Raw genomic sequence first — 18,383 nt, forward strand, 5'->3', positions numbered from 1 at the left:
TGTGAGTCGCATTCGAGATAGATGCGGGATGCTGGGTCAATTAGCTATGTGAAGAGCAGCATAAAACATACATACCTCACCCGTACCTTTCTCACCTTTTTCTATGCTGATGCTTCGCATCTCACAAAACATCGAAGAGAGCCAACCCTGCACTGCACTGATTTTTTGTGAGAGCCGTTTTTGAGGTTTGTTTTCCTGGAGTGTAGCACCATCTAGTTGTCAGATAGGGTTAATTTTAGAGGATTTCTGCAGAATGTGTTCACACGGTTCACACTCATCCTTTGATCAACTTTTATTTTCTGAGATTTCCATCCTGTCCTGATTCATCCCTAAACCGCTTTGATGTACGATCACGTTTTCGCGTTCAGAAAAATAAGTCTCGAAACATCGGGATCAGATTCTGTAGTTTCCAGGTTTATGTATTTCCTCAGTGACGCCCCCTCATCAACTGGTTGTTGTAATAGACGACAGTTTTTATTGGTTCGTTGGCCCGTGTAGTTGTCTTGATAACCCAGAGACCCCTTCGATAAGTTTATCATCAAGATTGGAGCGCTCGCTCACGAATTCATTTGGTTTTGAGCTTCACTGATTTCTATTTATATTGTGGAGTCCAGCTCCACAGCTCAGTATACTAAGTCAAGACTTTTCGAAGAATCCTAAGACGAACCGAAAAACACTAACTCTTGCAACAATTTGGTATTTATTATATCATCATCATTATCACCTAAAACTTAATACGATAGCGTCCATCCACCTACGCACGTTTTGCACCGGGTAATGATGGGAACACTTGTGACCTTGCAGTGATCATCATCCCACGTATTCTAGATTTTATATAGAAAAAAACTAAAGAGAAAACTCAGAGAAGAGTTCCCGCCGGCTCTGCTAGACCATCGCGACTAAAGGTTTTATTCTTGGAGAATCGATAAGCATTTTCGGGTCCCCTATCAGAGGTCTAAAATTAGAAATTAGCTTTCGTTTCTACATCATACAACACAAAACTTGCCTTTTCCTAAGTTGATGGGGTCACCCTAGTTTTTGCTACCATGCTACGCTGCTGGTTGCCAGCAGCTGCAATAGCAAATTTTTGGGAAGAATGTCTTTGTTGGTTTATTTCGTCTTTTTTCACCTAGTTTTGCTTTGAAGAAGATTTTCGACCTGTGTTGCTCGATTGCTGCCTTGACTTTGTTGCACCATTTGATAGTGATTTCCAGTAGAGTTACGAATTAATGGTATAAAATTTTATAAAATTGATGGTTTGTAGAGCTGTTAGATTATTTTTTGTTATTTCCTTCTCAAACTATTGAGAACGTTTCAGGATTGGATCAAAAGATTGATTTTTTTTTTAAATTTTAGAACAATTTTAAGTTAAAAGATCCATTAGATTGTTTTCATCCGTTTTTGCTAGCAATAAATCCATAAACCAATCCCCAAAGTATAGCTCGAAGAGAATACCAGCCAAATGCAAAAACACATAACATATTTACTCTCCTTTCAGATTTTGATTCACCTTATTTCTGCTAGCATTACTTTTGCATGGCTAATGTTCGTCTCCGAGATCCGCTTTCAATTTGTAATTATGATGGAAACATAAGAATATTTTTGATAACATATTTTATTGGTGTAAAAAATGCACTCTTAAAATCGAAGCATGATCCTATTGTACTCTTGCGTTCTAAAGCTATACAATTTGAACTAGATCAACGAGATGTGGTGTGTTTTGATCTACTCACAATTAAAAGGGGGCATTTGAAATAGAAACAAAATGCATACGTACTTACCGAAAGGTCTCTTTGAGCCGATTTGTATGGTTGTGGTAAAAACAAACCTAGTTTCAATAAACTTGGATGAAATATTTCCTTTCCATCTTTTTGGATACTGTTCTTTACTAGTAGTAGCAGTGATAGTTACGCCTGTGTTGTGTGATGAGTGGGATAAACGTTTCCCGTCGTCTTGTTCCGGTTGGATTGGTCCGTTCCCGGTTGGGAAACAGTGGCAAGTTTCTGCTGAGCAGCTATACTACGCAAGCATGCTTAGAGCACTGGCGTAAGCCATCGGTTTTACATGGGGATGCGGCTGGGTAAGAAAAAAAAAGGTATTTTAAGACTCGTTTCTCTCCATTCTGATGCGATGAACTTACGACTGCTGAATAAGTTTTGAACTGTGGTGTCAAATCGTCACCTCTCAGATTGATAAATGCACCTAAATTGCCCATGGCATCGCTGAAAAATTGAAATTAAATTTTTTAGTAAGGACGCTTTTCTCATAGAAGCACCGAGCCTGTTCATACCAATAATTGGGTGCAGAGAACACCGTTATGCACTTGCCATCGTGGGCAACCTCGTACCCTTCATCCTTGACCTCGTGGCTCCGAATGATATAGTCGAGTTTGTTCCGTTCCAGGAATGCCTTGGATACGTCCGGTCCAAACTGGATACCCACGCCGCGTTTGGATTGCGACCGCCCATTCTGTGGCTGTGGGTCAGACCAGAGCAGTTCGCACATCAGGCCTTCCTCCGGTGGCTGTCGGTTCCGGTCGATGTGCCGCAGATCGTCCAACGATACCTCGTCCTTCGAGAACAGACCTCCGTGCATGACCAGAACCTTACCATTGATGCAGTGACACAGCGGCAACCAGTTGTACACAATGGTAAACATCTCCGACATGGATTGTGAATATTTGGCCACCACTTCCCCCGTAAAGCCATACATTTGATTCATGTTCACACTCTCGTGATTACCTGTGGCAGGAATGCAATTGGATTAGTTGCTTTAATCTCTAAACGATGAAACTAAACTAGATTCATTTCAATCATTTCAAGTACTTGACAGGAAAAACAAACCAAACAAGCGTACCTCGTGACATGAAGAAGTGGTTCGGGTACAGCAGCTTGAATCCGAACAGCGTAAAGATGCACTCCACCGAGAACGAACCTCTATCGACGAAATCCCCATTGAACAGGTACGGATTGGTTTCCGATGGCATGCCGTTGATGTCGAAAATGTTGAGCAAATCATAAAATTGACCATGGATGTCACCGCAAACGGTGAATTTGTTCTGATCGGGCACTGTGATATCCACCAGGGATGGTTGCTTTTTGAACAGTGCCTCCACGTCACATAGAATCTGTAACGAACAAAATTCGAATATATTTACATAATTAGGTTATTGAAAATGATTTTTCTATTGGGACTCACCCTATACGCAAAGTTTTTGTGTAGCTTCTTCTGATTTTTGTACCATTCCATGAGATGCTTCATGAAATCTAACGTTACTTTACCGTCGACCAGCTTTGGTCCGTCGTAATCGGCTTCGATGGCTAAAAGAAAATCGTCAATCAATTCCTCTTCAATTGTCAAACTGATTAAAGAAGCAAAAACTCACTCGCAGATTCCAGATCCCGACACATCTCCATCACGCTCTTCTCCTGCTTGTCGACGGCGATGGCCCGCTCGAAGGCCATCTTCTGTACGATCTTCTTGCACTCGGTGTACTTGGTTTGGGCGTCCTTATCGTTGGGACACCGCTTGGCCACGAACTCCAGATCCTGCAGGGCCAGCTTGAACTTGCCGAGGGCCATGTGGGCGCCCGCCCTCCGATAGTAGCCCTTCAGGTAGCCCGGATTGCACTTGATGGCCTGCACCGCATCCGAGAGGGCATACCCGAAGGCTTCCTGCCGCAGGTAGGCAAAGCTGCGATTTGCATAGTACACTGCGTTCGTTTCATCCAGGGCGATCGCCTCGGTGTACAGCATCACGGCCTGATCGTAGTCTTTGCCTGAAAAAGGAATACAAAAAGTAAGAAAAAAAATTTTAAAAATCATAGTTGGAACGATAACTGTACTATAATAATTGTGTGCTATAAAAGCTGAGCCCCTCTAGCTATTAAATTCAAAATAGAGCTCTCTCCCGAGACCTAACTCCAGCTGGCACGTTCGTCCATCTAAATTCTAAAATTATTTTCGGTACTTCGACCCGGTAGAGTTGATTTGCGAGCCAGCATCTGGTCCTTCGAACCGGACACTTTAGATTTAAAATTCCGAGGAATTGAAAGAAGCATTCATGTATCAATCAAATAACTTCAGACTTCTTTAGAAAGGCAATGTTTTTGAAACAAGTTGTCAAGCTTTTCGCCTTCTTGAATTTTATAAATTGCTTTAAACCATAACTAGGTTTTTACCAGAATTTTCCGTTTATGTAGAAAACAGAGCATAAGGAATAAGTAAAAAAAACATATATTAATACAAGTAGTCATCAAAACGTTTGTTTATCGAATGATGGTTTTAGGTGAAGTTAAATTAGGTCTAGATCTTCTAAAACATTCAACTGATTCATTAAAGTTTATATAGACATGAAATTTTAAAACAAACATATGTTGGAAGAATGGGATAAATCTAATTTTAATTCTCAAAAAAAAAACAATATCATAACATTGCCTAAGCTCAGGCGTTAAATGGTGTCCTAGGAAGCAAGTGCACATTCAGGCGTTTTTGGTAATGAAAATGAATTTAGAACAGCATTTGATGGACGTTATAGTGGTATTCATCGTGTTGTTTTTAGAGGGAGTATGACATTTGGCATAAAGCCATTTGGCATAAAGCCATTTGGCATAAAGCCATTTGGCATAAAAGCCATTTGGCATAAAGGCCATTTGGCTTAAAGGTCATTTGGCATAAAAGCCATTTGGCATAAAGCATTATGCCAAATGGCTTTATGCCAAATGTCATACTTCCGTTTTTAGATGATAGTATTTCAAAACAGGGACATGATCAGAAATATTCAATACTGATCAAATTGCTTGTTCCACAAACTAAAATCAGAGTGATCACCAACATAATCTGAATATTACAAAATATGTAAATGTATTTTTGTGATAATGTATTATATCGCTTTTAAAATGAATATTTTCAACTTTGGGATGAATCATCCGACAGGATGAAAATCCCAGAAAAAAAATTCAATTGATTCCTGGCTATCTTCATCAATAGAAGAACAATAGAGATACGTTCAAACTAGATGTTCTTCCAAGCTTTTTTGAACGCCAATATAATCAACGATTATTACTGGCGGTTTAAGTTATGAGAAAAAACTGGAATGAGTGTTTTTAACATGGAAATTCTTAATTAATTGAAAACATTTCGGATTACAGTATTATAGTCTTGAGAACTAAACCACAGTTAGATCCCAAAGTTACATAATATTGACCTGACGAGATATTTAAAATGATCGAAACAAATAAACTAAGTTAGACGTCAAATTAATTTTCAAGATACCCTTTTGGTTTCGCCAAAAGGTGCCGACATAAGCCGGGCTAACAGTATTCTAAAAATAAGAGCCCTCGAATAAACTATTGACAAAACTTAAATTTCAACCCTTTGGCGATATCTAATCTAATGTTAACCCCTTTTAGGCGATAATTTTAAGGTTAGGGGATTGCGTTGATCAGCAGCAGAAAAACATAAAAAAAAACTTCAGCTACCGGGAAGCCAAAAATCGCCCAGAAAAACTTACTTTTGAAGAACTCGTTGGCTTGGTTTTTAAACTCTTCGGCCTTTTCTTTGTTGGCAGACTTTTCCGGGCCTTCCGGACTCGCATCCTTCACGTCGGCCGCTACTGCGGCAGAGCTTTCCGGTGGCGACGGTGCAGAGGACATTTTTTGCTGCTTTCACTACGGCTTCACAACTTCTAGGTTGGGCTTCGGTTGATTGTTTTCGACGACTTGGTTTTCTTTGACGATTCACCCGCACGCGTTTTGTTCGTTGGCAATGAAATAATACTTATCGAGAAATAATATTACAGAATTACAACCGGACGATGGCTCCTCGCAATAAATCGCACCTTAGCTCATCGGTGAAAAACTTGCACATTTGCACACCACCAGACGAGAAAAACAACAGAGCGAAACATGCGAGAGGGAAAAAAAGGAGAAAAGTCGCGGAAAATTGACAGCGCTGTCGCTGAAAACACGCTGCTTCGAAGTAACTCAATATGTGAGTTTTTTCAACCCTGATAAGATTTAGAATTTAAAGTCAGAATTAGTTGATCAAAATTCAAATTTCAGGACCAAAATTCAGATTCAGAACTCAAATTCAGAAATAAAATTAAGATTATAACGGCGTGTTCATAAATTGATTTTTTTAGGATGATGCATCAGTCTATCGATTTTTTTGGTAGATGTCTATAGAGATCACATTCCAATGCTTTCCCATACGTTTGCTGATATTTTACGAACGCTATCATCGATAAAAAAACCAATTCGAAAGAAAAAACCAATTTATGAACACGCTGTAATTTAAGATTAAAGATATTCAGAATTCACATTCAGGAGTCAGGTTCAGATTTCTGGACTCAGGTTCGGAATTCATATTCAGACTTGACATTCTGAATTTGATTCAGAATTCAGGGTAAAATTTGGATTGATTCTTTATTCATATATTTAAATTCGGCATACGGGGTTTCTTTTTTCAAACTTAAAATAAAGTTGTTTTGGTTCAAATCAGCACTCCAGTGGCAACCCTCAGGTTTGAGGTTAACTGGGCAATCGCAGAACATGAAGTACAAATGGGATGTTTTGAGTTCGCAATTCGAACTCCGTTTTGAACCATCGCACGGAGGAAAAATTGAACTCAACTTTCAGTTATAAAATCGAAATATGTTTTGCACAACGGACAAACTTAATTTTGAGTACCAAAAAGGAGCGTGTTTATTCGAAATGACACAAATCCATTGTGTTGTTTTAGCGTGCAGCAAAATTATGCAAACCGGCTTTTATACGAAATTGGCACGAATCCCATTCATGCTTTTTGTTTACAATCACGATTCGCGGAAATCGTACCCGAAACGTTGTCGCTACGGTTTATGTTACGCGTTATCCGCTTCCTTCGGTTCCGTTTACCGATTCCTGATTGAAAAGTGACCCCCCGTAAGCCGAACGATGTCCGACGATGAAGAGCTAGTTTACGTGAAACGTCCTAAAACCATTCACTATGGTTCGTTGGAGGATTCGGAGCGCTCCCGGCAGCAGAAGGAATCGGCGTCGGGTGGAACGGACAGTTACGGAGCGAGTAGCAGCGGAACTGGTGCCGGCAGCAGCAGTGACCTGGGTCAAATTTTTACCTCTAGCGATTATTTCGATTTGGAAGCTGAAGTGTCCAAGGATAAGGCCGCTCTGTTGGAGGAATTCGAGCGGAAGAAAAAAGCCCGGCAAATCCACGTCAGTACGGATGATGCGGAAGTTAAGAAAAATCTGAGGGCTTTGAATGAGCCGATCTGTTACTTTGGGGAAGGCCCGGCTGAGCGGCGAATTCGATTGAAGGAACTGCTTTCCTCGCTTGGAGAAGGAGCTATACCGCAGAAGACTACCAAGGAGGACGAGAAGAGGGCTCCGGCCCAGAAGGAACAGGAATCTACCTGGTACCATGAGGGACCGGAATCGCTGAGAGTGGCGAGGATTTGGTTGGCGCATTATTCTCTGCCCCGGGCCAAACAGCGGCTCCAGGATGCGAGTGAGTTGATGTCGATCCCTAGTGCTACCAAAGCCGGTCGTATGGTGGAACTGCAGAAGCGTATCCAATCGTTGGCCCCTCAGTGCAGTCAGGTGGGAGATGTTCGTCCCATCAGTAACTGTTGCTTCAATGAGGACTCCAGCTTGCTCATGACATCGAGCTTCAGTTCCATGTGTAAGGTTTGGTCTGTTCCGGATTGTAATTTGGTACAAACCTTACGGGGACATCAGTTCTATGTGAGCGCTATTGCATTTCGGAACGGTGTGGCTACCGATTCCAAGGGTGAGGTAGCAATGGCTTCCGGTTGTCATGACGGGACCGTGAAGCTTTGGTCATTCGACAGCGAAGAAGCGATAGCCGATATTAACGGTCATGTACCGAATCGAGTTTCCCGTTTAGCATTCCATCCGTCCGGGAGATTCCTGGGAACGGCATGTTATGACGCATCCTGGCGGCTGTGGGATTTGGAACAGAAGCAAGAAGTTCTTCACCAGGAAGGACACGCCAAAGCCGTCCATTGTATTGCGTTTCAGATCGATGGTAGCGTTTGCGTGACCGGTGGATTGGATGCTTTTGGTCGGGTTTGGGATCTTCGCACCGGTCGATGTATAATGTTCCTGGAGGGTCACCTGAGTGCCATCTATGGGGTGGATTTTTCTCCGAACGGATATCACATTGTGACGGGAAGCCAGGACAATAGTTGCAAAATTTGGGATCTGCGACGACGAAACCCGGTTTATACGATTCCGGCCCATACGAACCTGATTTCGGATGTGAAGTATCAGAAAAATGGCGGCCACTTTCTGGTGACGGCCAGCTACGACAACACCGCCAAGATATGGTCCAACAAAACGTGGCAACCGCTTAAGACGCTGTCCGGCCACGACAGCAAGCTGATGAGCGTGGACATTTCCCCGGATTCGCAGTACATTGCGACGACTTCCTACGATCGAACGTTTAAGCTGTGGAGCCCCGAATGAGGCTTGGAATGGAGATTGGAAATAAAGAATGTGTTTTTCAATAAATTGATTTTTTTTCTGAATTCGAAACATCCTCGACACTTTTGACTAACAATCGAACATCTTGTCAAAGCATCTAAGCCAATGCTTTTTTTATTTATTTGATCATAAGGATTTTAACACCAGGATGTCATTCATCCCTCATCTAAGCCAATGCGCGAGATTCTTGTTCAGGACGTTTACGGTGTAAAACTGCTTACGGTTTAAAACAGCAGCCCTCATCATTGCAAAGTTGTGGGCCATCGAAGAGAAGCACGTCATTGAAATATGTTCATTAAGAAAACAATTGTTCCTAGATGGTATCCTTGAGGCACACCGAAAGAGGCAGATAATCTTCCTATTGATTACCCACGCCGCCCAACGTAGGAGTTGATCTCACGCAAACGCTTTGAGTTCTAGTGGTCAAAGCTAACTCACATTTTCACCGCCTATTCGATTTCTCAAACCCAAAGCGTTCTAGCTTTGACCTTTACACCTTCCATTAAAATCTAACAATTCTACTTTGAATTCCACGATTCGGCGGAATGCCAAAAATTCCTTATATTTTTGTTTACGACGACAGATAGAAAAATTGGTTTCTGGGTAGAGATATCATCATTTTTGGTCATTGACGAAGGCTCTGAACCTAATTTTGAATTTAGCCTTTCGAGAATCTCGAAAGAGTTGTTGGATGATGACGATTTCATGGATTTTCACAAATCTTTTTTTTTTCTTCTAATGATAGGCTTTTTCTTTCCGAATTTTACAGATTAGAATTTTATATCTAAAAATTGTGGAGTTGTTTTATTGATCGGTATATATAGTAATTTTAATGATTTTGCTTCTTTTCCAATTCTTCTGGTTGATCGCGATTCTGTTAGATTTATATTCGCTGCCCCAAGTTCGGATTGAAATTCAATTATTTAAAATAAACCAACGTGCGATCACCGTTCCAGTTGTTGTTTCTATTGTAGTTGGTTGATACTGAATGAATTGTTTTTTCAAGTTCAAATTTTCTCCCATTCTGACAAGTTTTCATACAGGATGTCTTTTGTTTAGTAATCCTAGCTTCCATATTAGGTACAAGAACCCTTGGAAAAACTAGAATTCCCGGTTTATAGTTAAGCTCTGAGGAAACCCCAGAAGAATTAAATGCCGAACGGCAAGCACACAAACTGCAGCAGCGTTTTTCAACACTTGATTTTAATGCAAAAAAAGAAATATAAACAAATCTTTCTACAAATACAACTTAAGACAACAAATGAACAAAAATGTTACTGATAGCTTTAGCGTGAAACGTTCCACCAATCAATGTTTTTTCCCCTTTTGCTTTAAGTAGAGTTTGGAACCTTAATTCGGAAAATATCTGAATGCTTTTGTTGGTTTGAACTATTCCCTATTTCCATTGTTCTGCTTTTTTAATGTGATTCAATATGATCGGTTTGTTTTAAATTGGTTTCAACTATTTTTTTTTATTAAATATCACGCATCCCTAAATACTTATTAATCCCTATGCCCGACAAACGTCCTCACGCACGCCCCATACTATCTGTTCCTAATGGATTCGATCTAATCGCTGCTATCGGTCCTCTCTATTACTCGGTGTATGTGATTTTCTGATAAATAGGGTGGTAGCAACGGAAGCAACACCAGCTGTCACCGCCATGCAAGGGATGTTGTTTTTTATTCTATGCTTCTAGTAGACCACCATCATCGTTGTTGTCCCTCGGTAAAGTTTGAAAACTTGGCCTCTAGCTAAGACGAACACCACTTCCTATTTGCTATACGCTTCGCTATCCGATTAGTCGATGTATTGGGCGAGCCAGCGGAAACCTTCTCCATAGCCCTGCCGTTTCAGCACGGAACACATGAACAGTTCCAGGGGGCGGCCGGGCAGCTCGTTACGTGCAACCTTGCCCTTTTTTGTGGGTACAAAAATAATAGTGTGAATCAATAAAAAATCTTATATTATCACAGTACTAATCCCTACCTTGCCGGTGGTCAGTTGGTACAGGGCGAAGCAATTTCGCAGCTCGTCCTCGCTGGCCGCGCCGGGTTTGTCGATTTTGTTGCCCAGGATCAGCACCGGGCAGTTGGACAGGGCCTCGTCCGTCAGCAGCGAGTCCAGCTCGTTCTTGCTCTCGATGAAACGGTTCCGGTCGTAGGCATCGATCAGGAACACAATGGCGTCCACCGCCGGGAAGTAGTCCTTCCAGACACGTCGGGCTAACGTTGCGAAAAAAAACAGGAAGAAACATACCGTTAAACTTTGAAAAGTTTCTTTGCCTTAGAATCGTGCTTACCCTGTGTGTGACCACCCAGATCGAATGTGGTGAATCTCATGTTACCGATCGACAGTTCCTCGGACGCTAAAAATTTCAATGGAAAAAATTATTAATTTCAAATATCACATTTGGGAACTAAGGAAAAGTAAACGTACTCGGATGTAACGTGGGTACGTGCTGAGCTAGCCGGTCGTCCTTGAGCATGTGCAGCAGCGTTGTTTTACCGGCATTGTCCAGCCCGAGGAAGAGCAACTTGCCGGATTTTTTCCAGAGACCTTTGAATGAAAAACATGAGTAATTTAGTTTGACGGCAGGTGTTTGTGGTTTAGTTGGTGACTTACCCAAGTATCCTAGAACACCGGTGAACCAATCCCAGATGAACATTTTGCTTTTCTGTTGATTTGCTACAGATTGTGGAAACGGGACAAGGAAGTTGATTGAAGTCTATGTGCGGATCAAGATAGGAAAATCTGCAAAGAAAAGAGAATTTGTGAAAAATTAACTATTATTGGGAATATTGTAAAGAAAGCGGAATTGTTTGAGTATGTTGGGACTTGAGAGTCATATCTTCGGAGTGACAAAGCAACAGAAAACGCTTTTTAGGATAAGAAAAAAATGGATGACCAGATCATGCTGTAGGTCATCGCTATTACCAAAATAACGACCGTCGATGGGTGCAAAAATATCGATAAACTGGACGAAGGAAAGTAAAAAAATAAACCCTGAACTTTAAACAAGTCAGGCCAAACCAGGTCAAGGCCTGATGAAAATTCGTCAAGATCCATTCGGATAAGAATTTGACATTTTATTATCTATGAACATGTCATTATTTTATAAAGCTATATCTTTTTGGCATATTTTTTTTAATTTGCGTATGACCGTGCAAAGGAAATGCGAGGTGAGTTGCATATTTTCTAAAATATCAGAAAATAATTTTTAATTCTTGAAATAAAAAATAAAATAAATCAAATAAAAAAACAAAATCATTATAAAAAGCAAGTTATTTATTTTATTTACATAGTATTCCGTCTCACGACATAACTTGACGAACATAATTCCTAAAATTCACTCAGTCCATGGAAACCGTTCTCCAATTTCTCGGGCATCCCACGTTCGCCAGATCACGCTCCACTTGGTCTAACCACCTCGCTCGTTGCGCCCCTGCTCGTCTTGTTCCTACCGGATTCGTGGCGAACACCTGTTTTGCAGGACAGTCATCCGGCATTCTCGCAACATGTCCCGCCCAGCGTATCCGGCCAGCCTTCACCACCTTCTGGATACTGGGTTCGCCGTAGAGTCGCGCGAGCTCGTGGTTCATCCTTCGCCTCCACACTCCGTTCTCCTGTACGCCGCCAAAGATGGTTCTTAACACTCGTCGCTCGAATACCCCGAGTGTACGCAGGTCCTCCTCGAGCAATATCCAAGTCTCGTGCCCGTAGAGAACAACCGGTCTAATGAGCGTCATATACAGGTTACACTTCGTGCGAGGGCTAAGTCTTCTCGACCGCAGTTGCTTGTGGAGTCCATAGTAGGCACGACTTCCGCTGATAATTCGCCTCCGGATCTCACGGCTGGTGTCATTGTCTGCGGTCACCAGTGAGCCGAGATAGATAAAGTCTTCGACTATCTCCAGCTCGTCGCCGTCGATCGTGACCTTGTTATTACTGGACAAGCGGGTTCGGTCGGTCTCGGATCCGCAGGCCAGCATGTACTTCGTCTTGGACGTATTAATCATCAACCCAATCCTTCCTGCTTCGCGTTTCAGTTTGCGGTAGATCTCCTCCACCGCCGCAGATGATCTGCCGACTATATCAATGTCATCGGCAAAGCAGATAAGTTGACTGGATCTGTTGAAAATCGTGCCCCGCATTTCGCCCACCGCTCGTCGAATAACACCTTCTAGCGCCACGTTGAACATCATGCAGGATAGACCATCACCTTGTCGAAGCCCCCTGCGCGATTCGAATGAACTCGACAATTCACCCGAGATCCGCACACAGCACTGCGTTCCATCCTTCGTAGCCTTGATCAGTCTGATCAGCTTCCCGGAAAAGCCGTTCTCGTCCATGATTTTCCATAGCTCGTTACGGTTGATCGTGTCGTATGCGGCTTTGAAGTCGATGAATAGATGGTGCGTAGGGACTTGGTGTTCCCGGCATTTTTGGAGGATTTGCCGCAAGTTAGACACATGTTTGGATTAGCTATCGGTTGTCTACGAATGAATTCTCAAATGGAGAGCCCAAATGATCGACTATAACAGTTGTAAAGTTTAAAAAATCGGCTCAGTAGTTCCTAAGATATAAGGTCATTTCTGTCTTTCTTTAAGGTTCTCAATTCAATGTTTCACTCAGACACATATGGCGCTCACAAGAATAGATCAATGACAGAATTTGTTTTGTTTGTCTTGCCTAGAGTTGTAAAAATATAAAACGTTGCTATATGAATTCATTTTATTTCATTTTTCTTCGGTGTTTCCGAATTCAACTTATTCTTCATCTCATCCCTACAATTTCCATTTAAGATAAATATGGGTTATGAGTTCGTTTGTATGAAGTTTTTAATATGATCTTCCGATTGTTGGATACCAGTCACTTAATACAGCTGTTTTTGCTCGAATCAATTCTTAGAACGTTTCAACGTTAATTCAACGTTCTCCGTTACATTAGACCTTATCAAAAGCAAAGGCAGGACATTGTTGTAAGCCATTTCAGGAACTTTTCAATACCTTACAAAACACTTCCTTCTTGTCATTTAAAATCCTCACTGATAACCAAAATTGGCACAGTGTTTATATTTACATTCTAGCCATCATCAGTTATCAACAGATGGTGCCGAACAAAGTATTAATAAGTCCTGCTAGCCAGCACAAACAAGCAATGGAAACCTCGACGCAACGCGCAACAGCAAGCGAGTTTATGACGTCTTAAGAAGACATTCGCGATAACCCTGCACTTTGTCTCAATGCGAACAAGAATGACGATGTATAAAGACCCATCGCTCGGTCAATGGGAGCTGGAAACGCTTGTCCAATCGGTGATGTATGATTGTGTAGATTTTTTTGTTTCTTAATCGTGACTGGTCAGTAATTCGGAAGATAAAATTCTCAACTTGCTCAACAATTTGGTGAACCTTATTGTCAATTTTGCGTTAAAGGTAACTGTTATCGAGCATTTTTAATGCAATGATGACTCTCATCTTTTACTGATTTCATTGACTTCAACAACTAAAACGCCTAAATAGCTTTTCACGTTCTATCAGTATTGTTTGAGCAATTACTTGTTAGTTTGTACTTCGTTTCATTTATCAATAGTGTTAGGTTGAAAAACAACTGCAACACTTGAGCTCAAAGATTGCTACCTGCCTAGACCTGTGCAGCTGATGATATGGCACATTGCGTACGTGCCGCATTATTGCCTTTTTAAGTATTTTTTATTCAACAATCAAAAGAATGGCGTCGATTATTATTTTGTACGTTTAACCATCAGCTTAATGAACCAAAAAGGTAGACGCGATCTTGAGACGTGGAGCAGTAGCTTATATACTTTCGAACACGTTAGCAGCAGAGCTCCAATCCAATGACAACAATGCTACATCCCCAAAATATGACCCGTCACCATATCCCAAACAAGCAATTCGATGGCGCAAAGTGTTTATGCTCAACGACACAGTTACCGAGGACATAATCGGTTCAAGGTTCCCCATAGCAGAGAACATGAAGGCAATCGTACTAAATTTAATCATTTTCATAAATTGAAGGTTGAGGTGTCTCATCATCAATCATTGAACCGTCATCGAAAAAAATCAGCTCAGCAAACCCACCATAAGCTGCTAATGAGAATGGGATTGAGGCAAGGGAGAGCAGCCAACTAATAGTCAACAAATTGATTCCTTCCAAATGCGAATCTTGCGGGTAGAATCCGGGGCTTACCTGCTGCCAGGGGGAATCTGTAATGGCTGCTACCGAACGGAAGTACACTCCGGCCGAGGGTTAACCGATTACACTAGGAATTTCCGGATTGTAATTGCGCACCCCGAAAATGTTGCTCCGTGGTTCTTTCTTGAACAGTCTTTTTTCCTCACCAGACGATAATGATGGCCTGGCCTTCTCTCGCCAGTAAATGGCTCTCTCGCTCCCATTCGTCTTCGTGTCGTCACTAACAAACTGTCAAACGACTCTTTCAGAAGAATTTTTCAATTGGTCTAAAATGCCACGGACAACAATTCACTCTTATTTCTTAAAAAATAACAGAAAACTTGAATTGAAAATAAAAGTCTTTAAATCAGAAAGATATAAAAATCTAAGGTTTGTTAAATTTTACAATGATTATAAACAAAACATCAAATTTGAAATGAAATATAAAATGGTTTCAACTTTCTGAAAAAGTATACGACAAGATTTCGAACGGGTTTTTGACGTTTGGCCAAATCCGGAGAGAAATCGAGAGAGAAACGGGGTTTTCGGAGAGCTACGCACAAAGCTGGCCCGAAAAGAGAGAAGATTTGACGTGGAAGTCACGTAGAAACTAGCGACACCTAGTGATCGATACGTGAAACTATGAAAACCAGGGGTCGGTCTTTAAAAAAGACATTTTAAACTCACGGTTGTAATTCTCCGGTTTCCGGATTTTAGAATTTAAGGGCTCATGAAAATTGACAAAATTGACAAAATTGTCGAAATTGACAAAATTGACAAAATTGACAAAATTGACAAAATTGACAAAATTGACAAAATTGACAAAATTGACAAAATTGACAAAATTGACAAAATTGACAAAATTGACAAAATTGACAAAATTGACAAAATTGACAAAATTGACAAAATTGACAAAATTGACAAAATTGACAAAATTGACAAAATTGACAAAATTGAAAAAATTGACAAAATTGACAAAATTGACAAAATTGACAAAATTGACAAAATTGACAAAATTGACAAAATTGACAAAATTGACAAAATTGACAAAATTGACAAAATTGACAAAATTGACAAAATTGACAAAATTGACAAAATTGACAAAATTGACAAAATTGACCAAATTGACAAAATTGACAAAATTGACAAAATTGACAAAATTGACAAAATTGACAAAATTGACAAAATTGACAAAATTGACAAAATTGACAAAATTGACAAAATTGACAAAATTGACAAAATTGACAAAATTGACAAAATTGACAAAATTGACAAAATTGACAAAATTGACAAAATTGACAAAATTGACAAAATTGACAAAATTGACAAAATTGACAAAATTGACAAAATTGACAAAATTGACAAAATTGACAAAATTGACAAAATTGACAAAATTGACAAAATTGACAAAATTGACAAAATTGACAAAATTGACAAAATTGACAAAATTGACAAAATTGACAAAATTGACAAAATTGACAAAATTGACAAAATTGACAAAATTTACAAAATTGACAAAATTGACAAAATTGACAAAATTGACAAAATTGACAAAATTGACAAAATTGACAAAATTGACAAAATTGACAAAATTGACAAAATTGACAAAATTGACAAAATTGACAAAATTGACAAAATTGACAAAATTGACAAAATTGACAAAATTGACAAAATTGACAAAATTGACAAAATTGACAAAATTGACAAAATTGACAAAATTGACAAAATTGACAAAATTGACAAAATTGACAAAATTGACAAAATTGACAAAATTGACAAAATTGACAAAATTGACAAAATTGACAAAATTGACAAAATTGACAAAATTGACAAAATTGACAAAATTGACAAAATTGACAAAATTGACAAAATTGACAAAATTGACAAAATTGACAAAATTGACAAAATTGACAAAATTGACAAAATTGACAAAATTGACAAAATTGACAAAATTGACAAAATTGAAAAAATTGACAAAATTGACAAAATTGACAAAATTGACAAAATTGACAAAATTGACAAAATTGACAAAATTGACAAAATTGACAAAATTGACAAAATTGTCAAAATTGACAAAATTGACAAAATTGACAAAATTGACAAAATTGACAAAATTGTCAAAATTGTCAAAATTGTCAAAATTTATCAAAATTGACAAAATTGACAAAATTGACAAAATTGACAAAATTGACAAAATTGACAAAATTGACGAAATTGACAAAATTGACATAATTGACAAAATTGACAAAATTGACAAAATTGACAAAATTGACAAAATTGACAAAATTGACAAAATTGACAAAATTGACAAAATTGACAAAATTGACAAAATTGACAAAATTGACAAAATTGACAAAATTGACAAAATTGACAAAATTGACAAAATTGACAAAATTGACAAAATTGACAAAATTGACAAAATTGACAAAATTGACAAAATTGACAAAATTGACAAAATTGACAAAATTGAAAAAATTGAAAAAAATGACAAAATTGACAAAATTGAAAAAATTGACAAAATTGACAAAATTGACAAAATTGACAAAATTGACAAAATTGACAAAATTGACAAAATTGACAAAATTGACAAAATTGACAAAATTGACAAAATTGACAAAATTGACAAAATTGACAAAATTGACAAAATTGACAAAATTGACAAAATTGACAAAATTGACAAAATTGTCAAAATTGTCAAAATTGTCAAAATTGTCAAAATTTATCAAAATTGACAAAATTGACAAAATTGACAAAATTGACAAAATTGACAAAATTGACAAAATTGACAAAATTGACAAAATTGACAAAATTGACAAAATTGACAAAATTGACAAAATTGACAAAATTGACAAAATTGACAAAAGTGACAAAATTGACAAAATTGACAAAATTGACAAAATTGACAAAATTGACAAAATTGACAAAATTGACAAAATTGACAAAATTGACAAAATTGACAAAATTGACAAAATTGACAAAATTGACAAAATTGACAAAATTGACAAAATTGACAAAATTGACAAAATTGACAAAATTGACAAAATTGACAAAATTGACAAAATTGACAAAATTGACAAAATTGACAAAATTGACAAAATTGACAAAATTGACAAAATTGACAAAATTGACAAAATTGACAAAATTGACAAAATTGACAAAATTGACAAAATTGAAAAAATTGACAAAATTGACAAAATTGACAAAATTGACAAAATTGACAAAATTGACAAAATTGACAAAATTGACAAAATTGACAAAATTGACAAAATTGACAAAATTGACAAAATTGACAAAATTGACAAAATTGACAAAATTGACAAAATTGACAAAATTGACAAAATTGACAAAATTGACAAAATTGACAAAATTGTCAAAATTGTCAAAATTGTCAAAATTGTCAAAATTGTCAAAATTTATCAAAATTGACAAAATTGACAAAATTGACAAAATTGACAAAATTGACAAAATTGACAAAATTGACAAAATTGACAAAATTGACAAAATTGACAAAATTGACAAAATTGACAAAATTGACAAAATTGACAAAATTGACAAAATTGACAAAATGGACAAAATTGACAAAATTGACAAAATTGACAAAATTGACAAAATTGTCAAAATTGTCAAAATTGTCAAAATTGTCAAAATTTATCAAAATTGACAAAATTGACAAAATTGACAA

General features: G+C 38.3%; 3 protein-coding genes across 4 annotated transcripts; 1 reads left to right on the plus strand and 2 right to left on the minus strand.

Annotated features, from left to right (window-relative positions):
• Nucleotides 1–681: 681 nt before the first annotated feature.
• On the minus strand, nt 682–5,894 carry LOC129739510 (serine/threonine-protein phosphatase 5-like). Of its 2 annotated transcripts, XR_008735883.1 has the most exons (8): nt 5,512–5,894; nt 3,386–3,778; nt 3,199–3,320; nt 2,857–3,127; nt 2,291–2,741; nt 2,141–2,222; nt 1,890–2,076; nt 682–1,828 (listed from the first exon to the last, which is right to left on the minus strand). XR_008735883.1 is itself a non-coding variant. In XM_055730983.1 (7 exons), exons 1-7 carry the CDS (start codon nt 5,651–5,653, stop codon nt 2,020–2,022), a joined length of 1,518 nt encoding a protein of 505 aa, XP_055586958.1. In that variant the 5' UTR covers nt 5,654–5,894; the 3' UTR covers nt 682–2,019. The 2 variants fall into 2 exon arrangements, 1 of the variants encoding a protein (XP_055586958.1); XM_055730983.1 differs by having other exon boundaries at nt 682–2,076.
• A 923-nt stretch (nt 5,895–6,817) lies between these two features.
• LOC129739511 (U4/U6 small nuclear ribonucleoprotein Prp4-like) lies at nt 6,818–8,530 on the plus strand. The gene has a single exon (XM_055730984.1). The coding sequence runs from the start codon at nt 6,935–6,937 to the stop codon at nt 8,483–8,485; it is 1,551 nt and encodes a 516-aa protein (XP_055586959.1). The 5' UTR covers nt 6,818–6,934; the 3' UTR covers nt 8,486–8,530.
• Nucleotides 8,531–9,279: 749 nt separating this feature from the next.
• Nucleotides 9,280–14,881, minus strand: LOC129739512 (GTP-binding protein SAR1b-like). The gene is made up of 6 exons (XM_055730986.1): nt 14,717–14,881; nt 11,130–11,258; nt 10,944–11,063; nt 10,807–10,872; nt 10,494–10,729; nt 9,280–10,421 (listed from the first exon to the last, which is right to left on the minus strand). Exons 2-6 carry the CDS (start codon nt 11,170–11,172, stop codon nt 10,305–10,307), a joined length of 582 nt encoding a protein of 193 aa, XP_055586961.1. The 5' UTR covers nt 11,173–11,258; nt 14,717–14,881; the 3' UTR covers nt 9,280–10,304.
• Between the last annotated feature and the right edge of the window lie 3,502 nt (nt 14,882–18,383).

The sequence above is a fragment of the Uranotaenia lowii genome, chromosome 1, assembly GCF_029784155.1.
Source record: "Uranotaenia lowii strain MFRU-FL chromosome 1, ASM2978415v1, whole genome shotgun sequence".
In the NCBI taxonomy this organism is placed as follows: Eukaryota; Metazoa; Arthropoda; class Insecta; order Diptera; family Culicidae; genus Uranotaenia; species Uranotaenia lowii.

Coding starts and splice junctions, on each gene's coding strand:
- LOC129739510 (XM_055730983.1), bottom strand. CDS start 5,653: ATGTCCTCTGCACCGTCGCCACCGGAAAGCTCTGCCGCAGTAGCGGCC. Junction 3,128..3,198: donor ACAAAAACTTTGCGTATAGG/GTGAGTCCCAAT, acceptor TGTTCGTTACAG/ATTCTATGTGACGTGGAGGC. Junction 2,742..2,856: donor CCACTTCTTCATGTCACGAG/GTACGCTTGTTT, acceptor TTCCTGCCACAG/GTAATCACGAGAGTGTGAAC.
- LOC129739511 (XM_055730984.1), top strand. CDS start 6,935: ATGTCCGACGATGAAGAGCTAGTTTACGTGAAACGTCCTAAAACCATT.
- LOC129739512 (XM_055730986.1), bottom strand. CDS start 11,172: ATGTTCATCTGGGATTGGTTCACCGGTGTTCTAGGATACTTGG. Junction 10,730..10,806: donor TCTGGGTGGTCACACACAGG/GTAAGCACGATT, acceptor TCGCAACGTTAG/CCCGACGTGTCTGGAAGGAC. Junction 10,422..10,493: donor ACCAACTGACCACCGGCAAG/GTAGGGATTAGT, acceptor CCCACAAAAAAG/GGCAAGGTTGCACGTAACGA.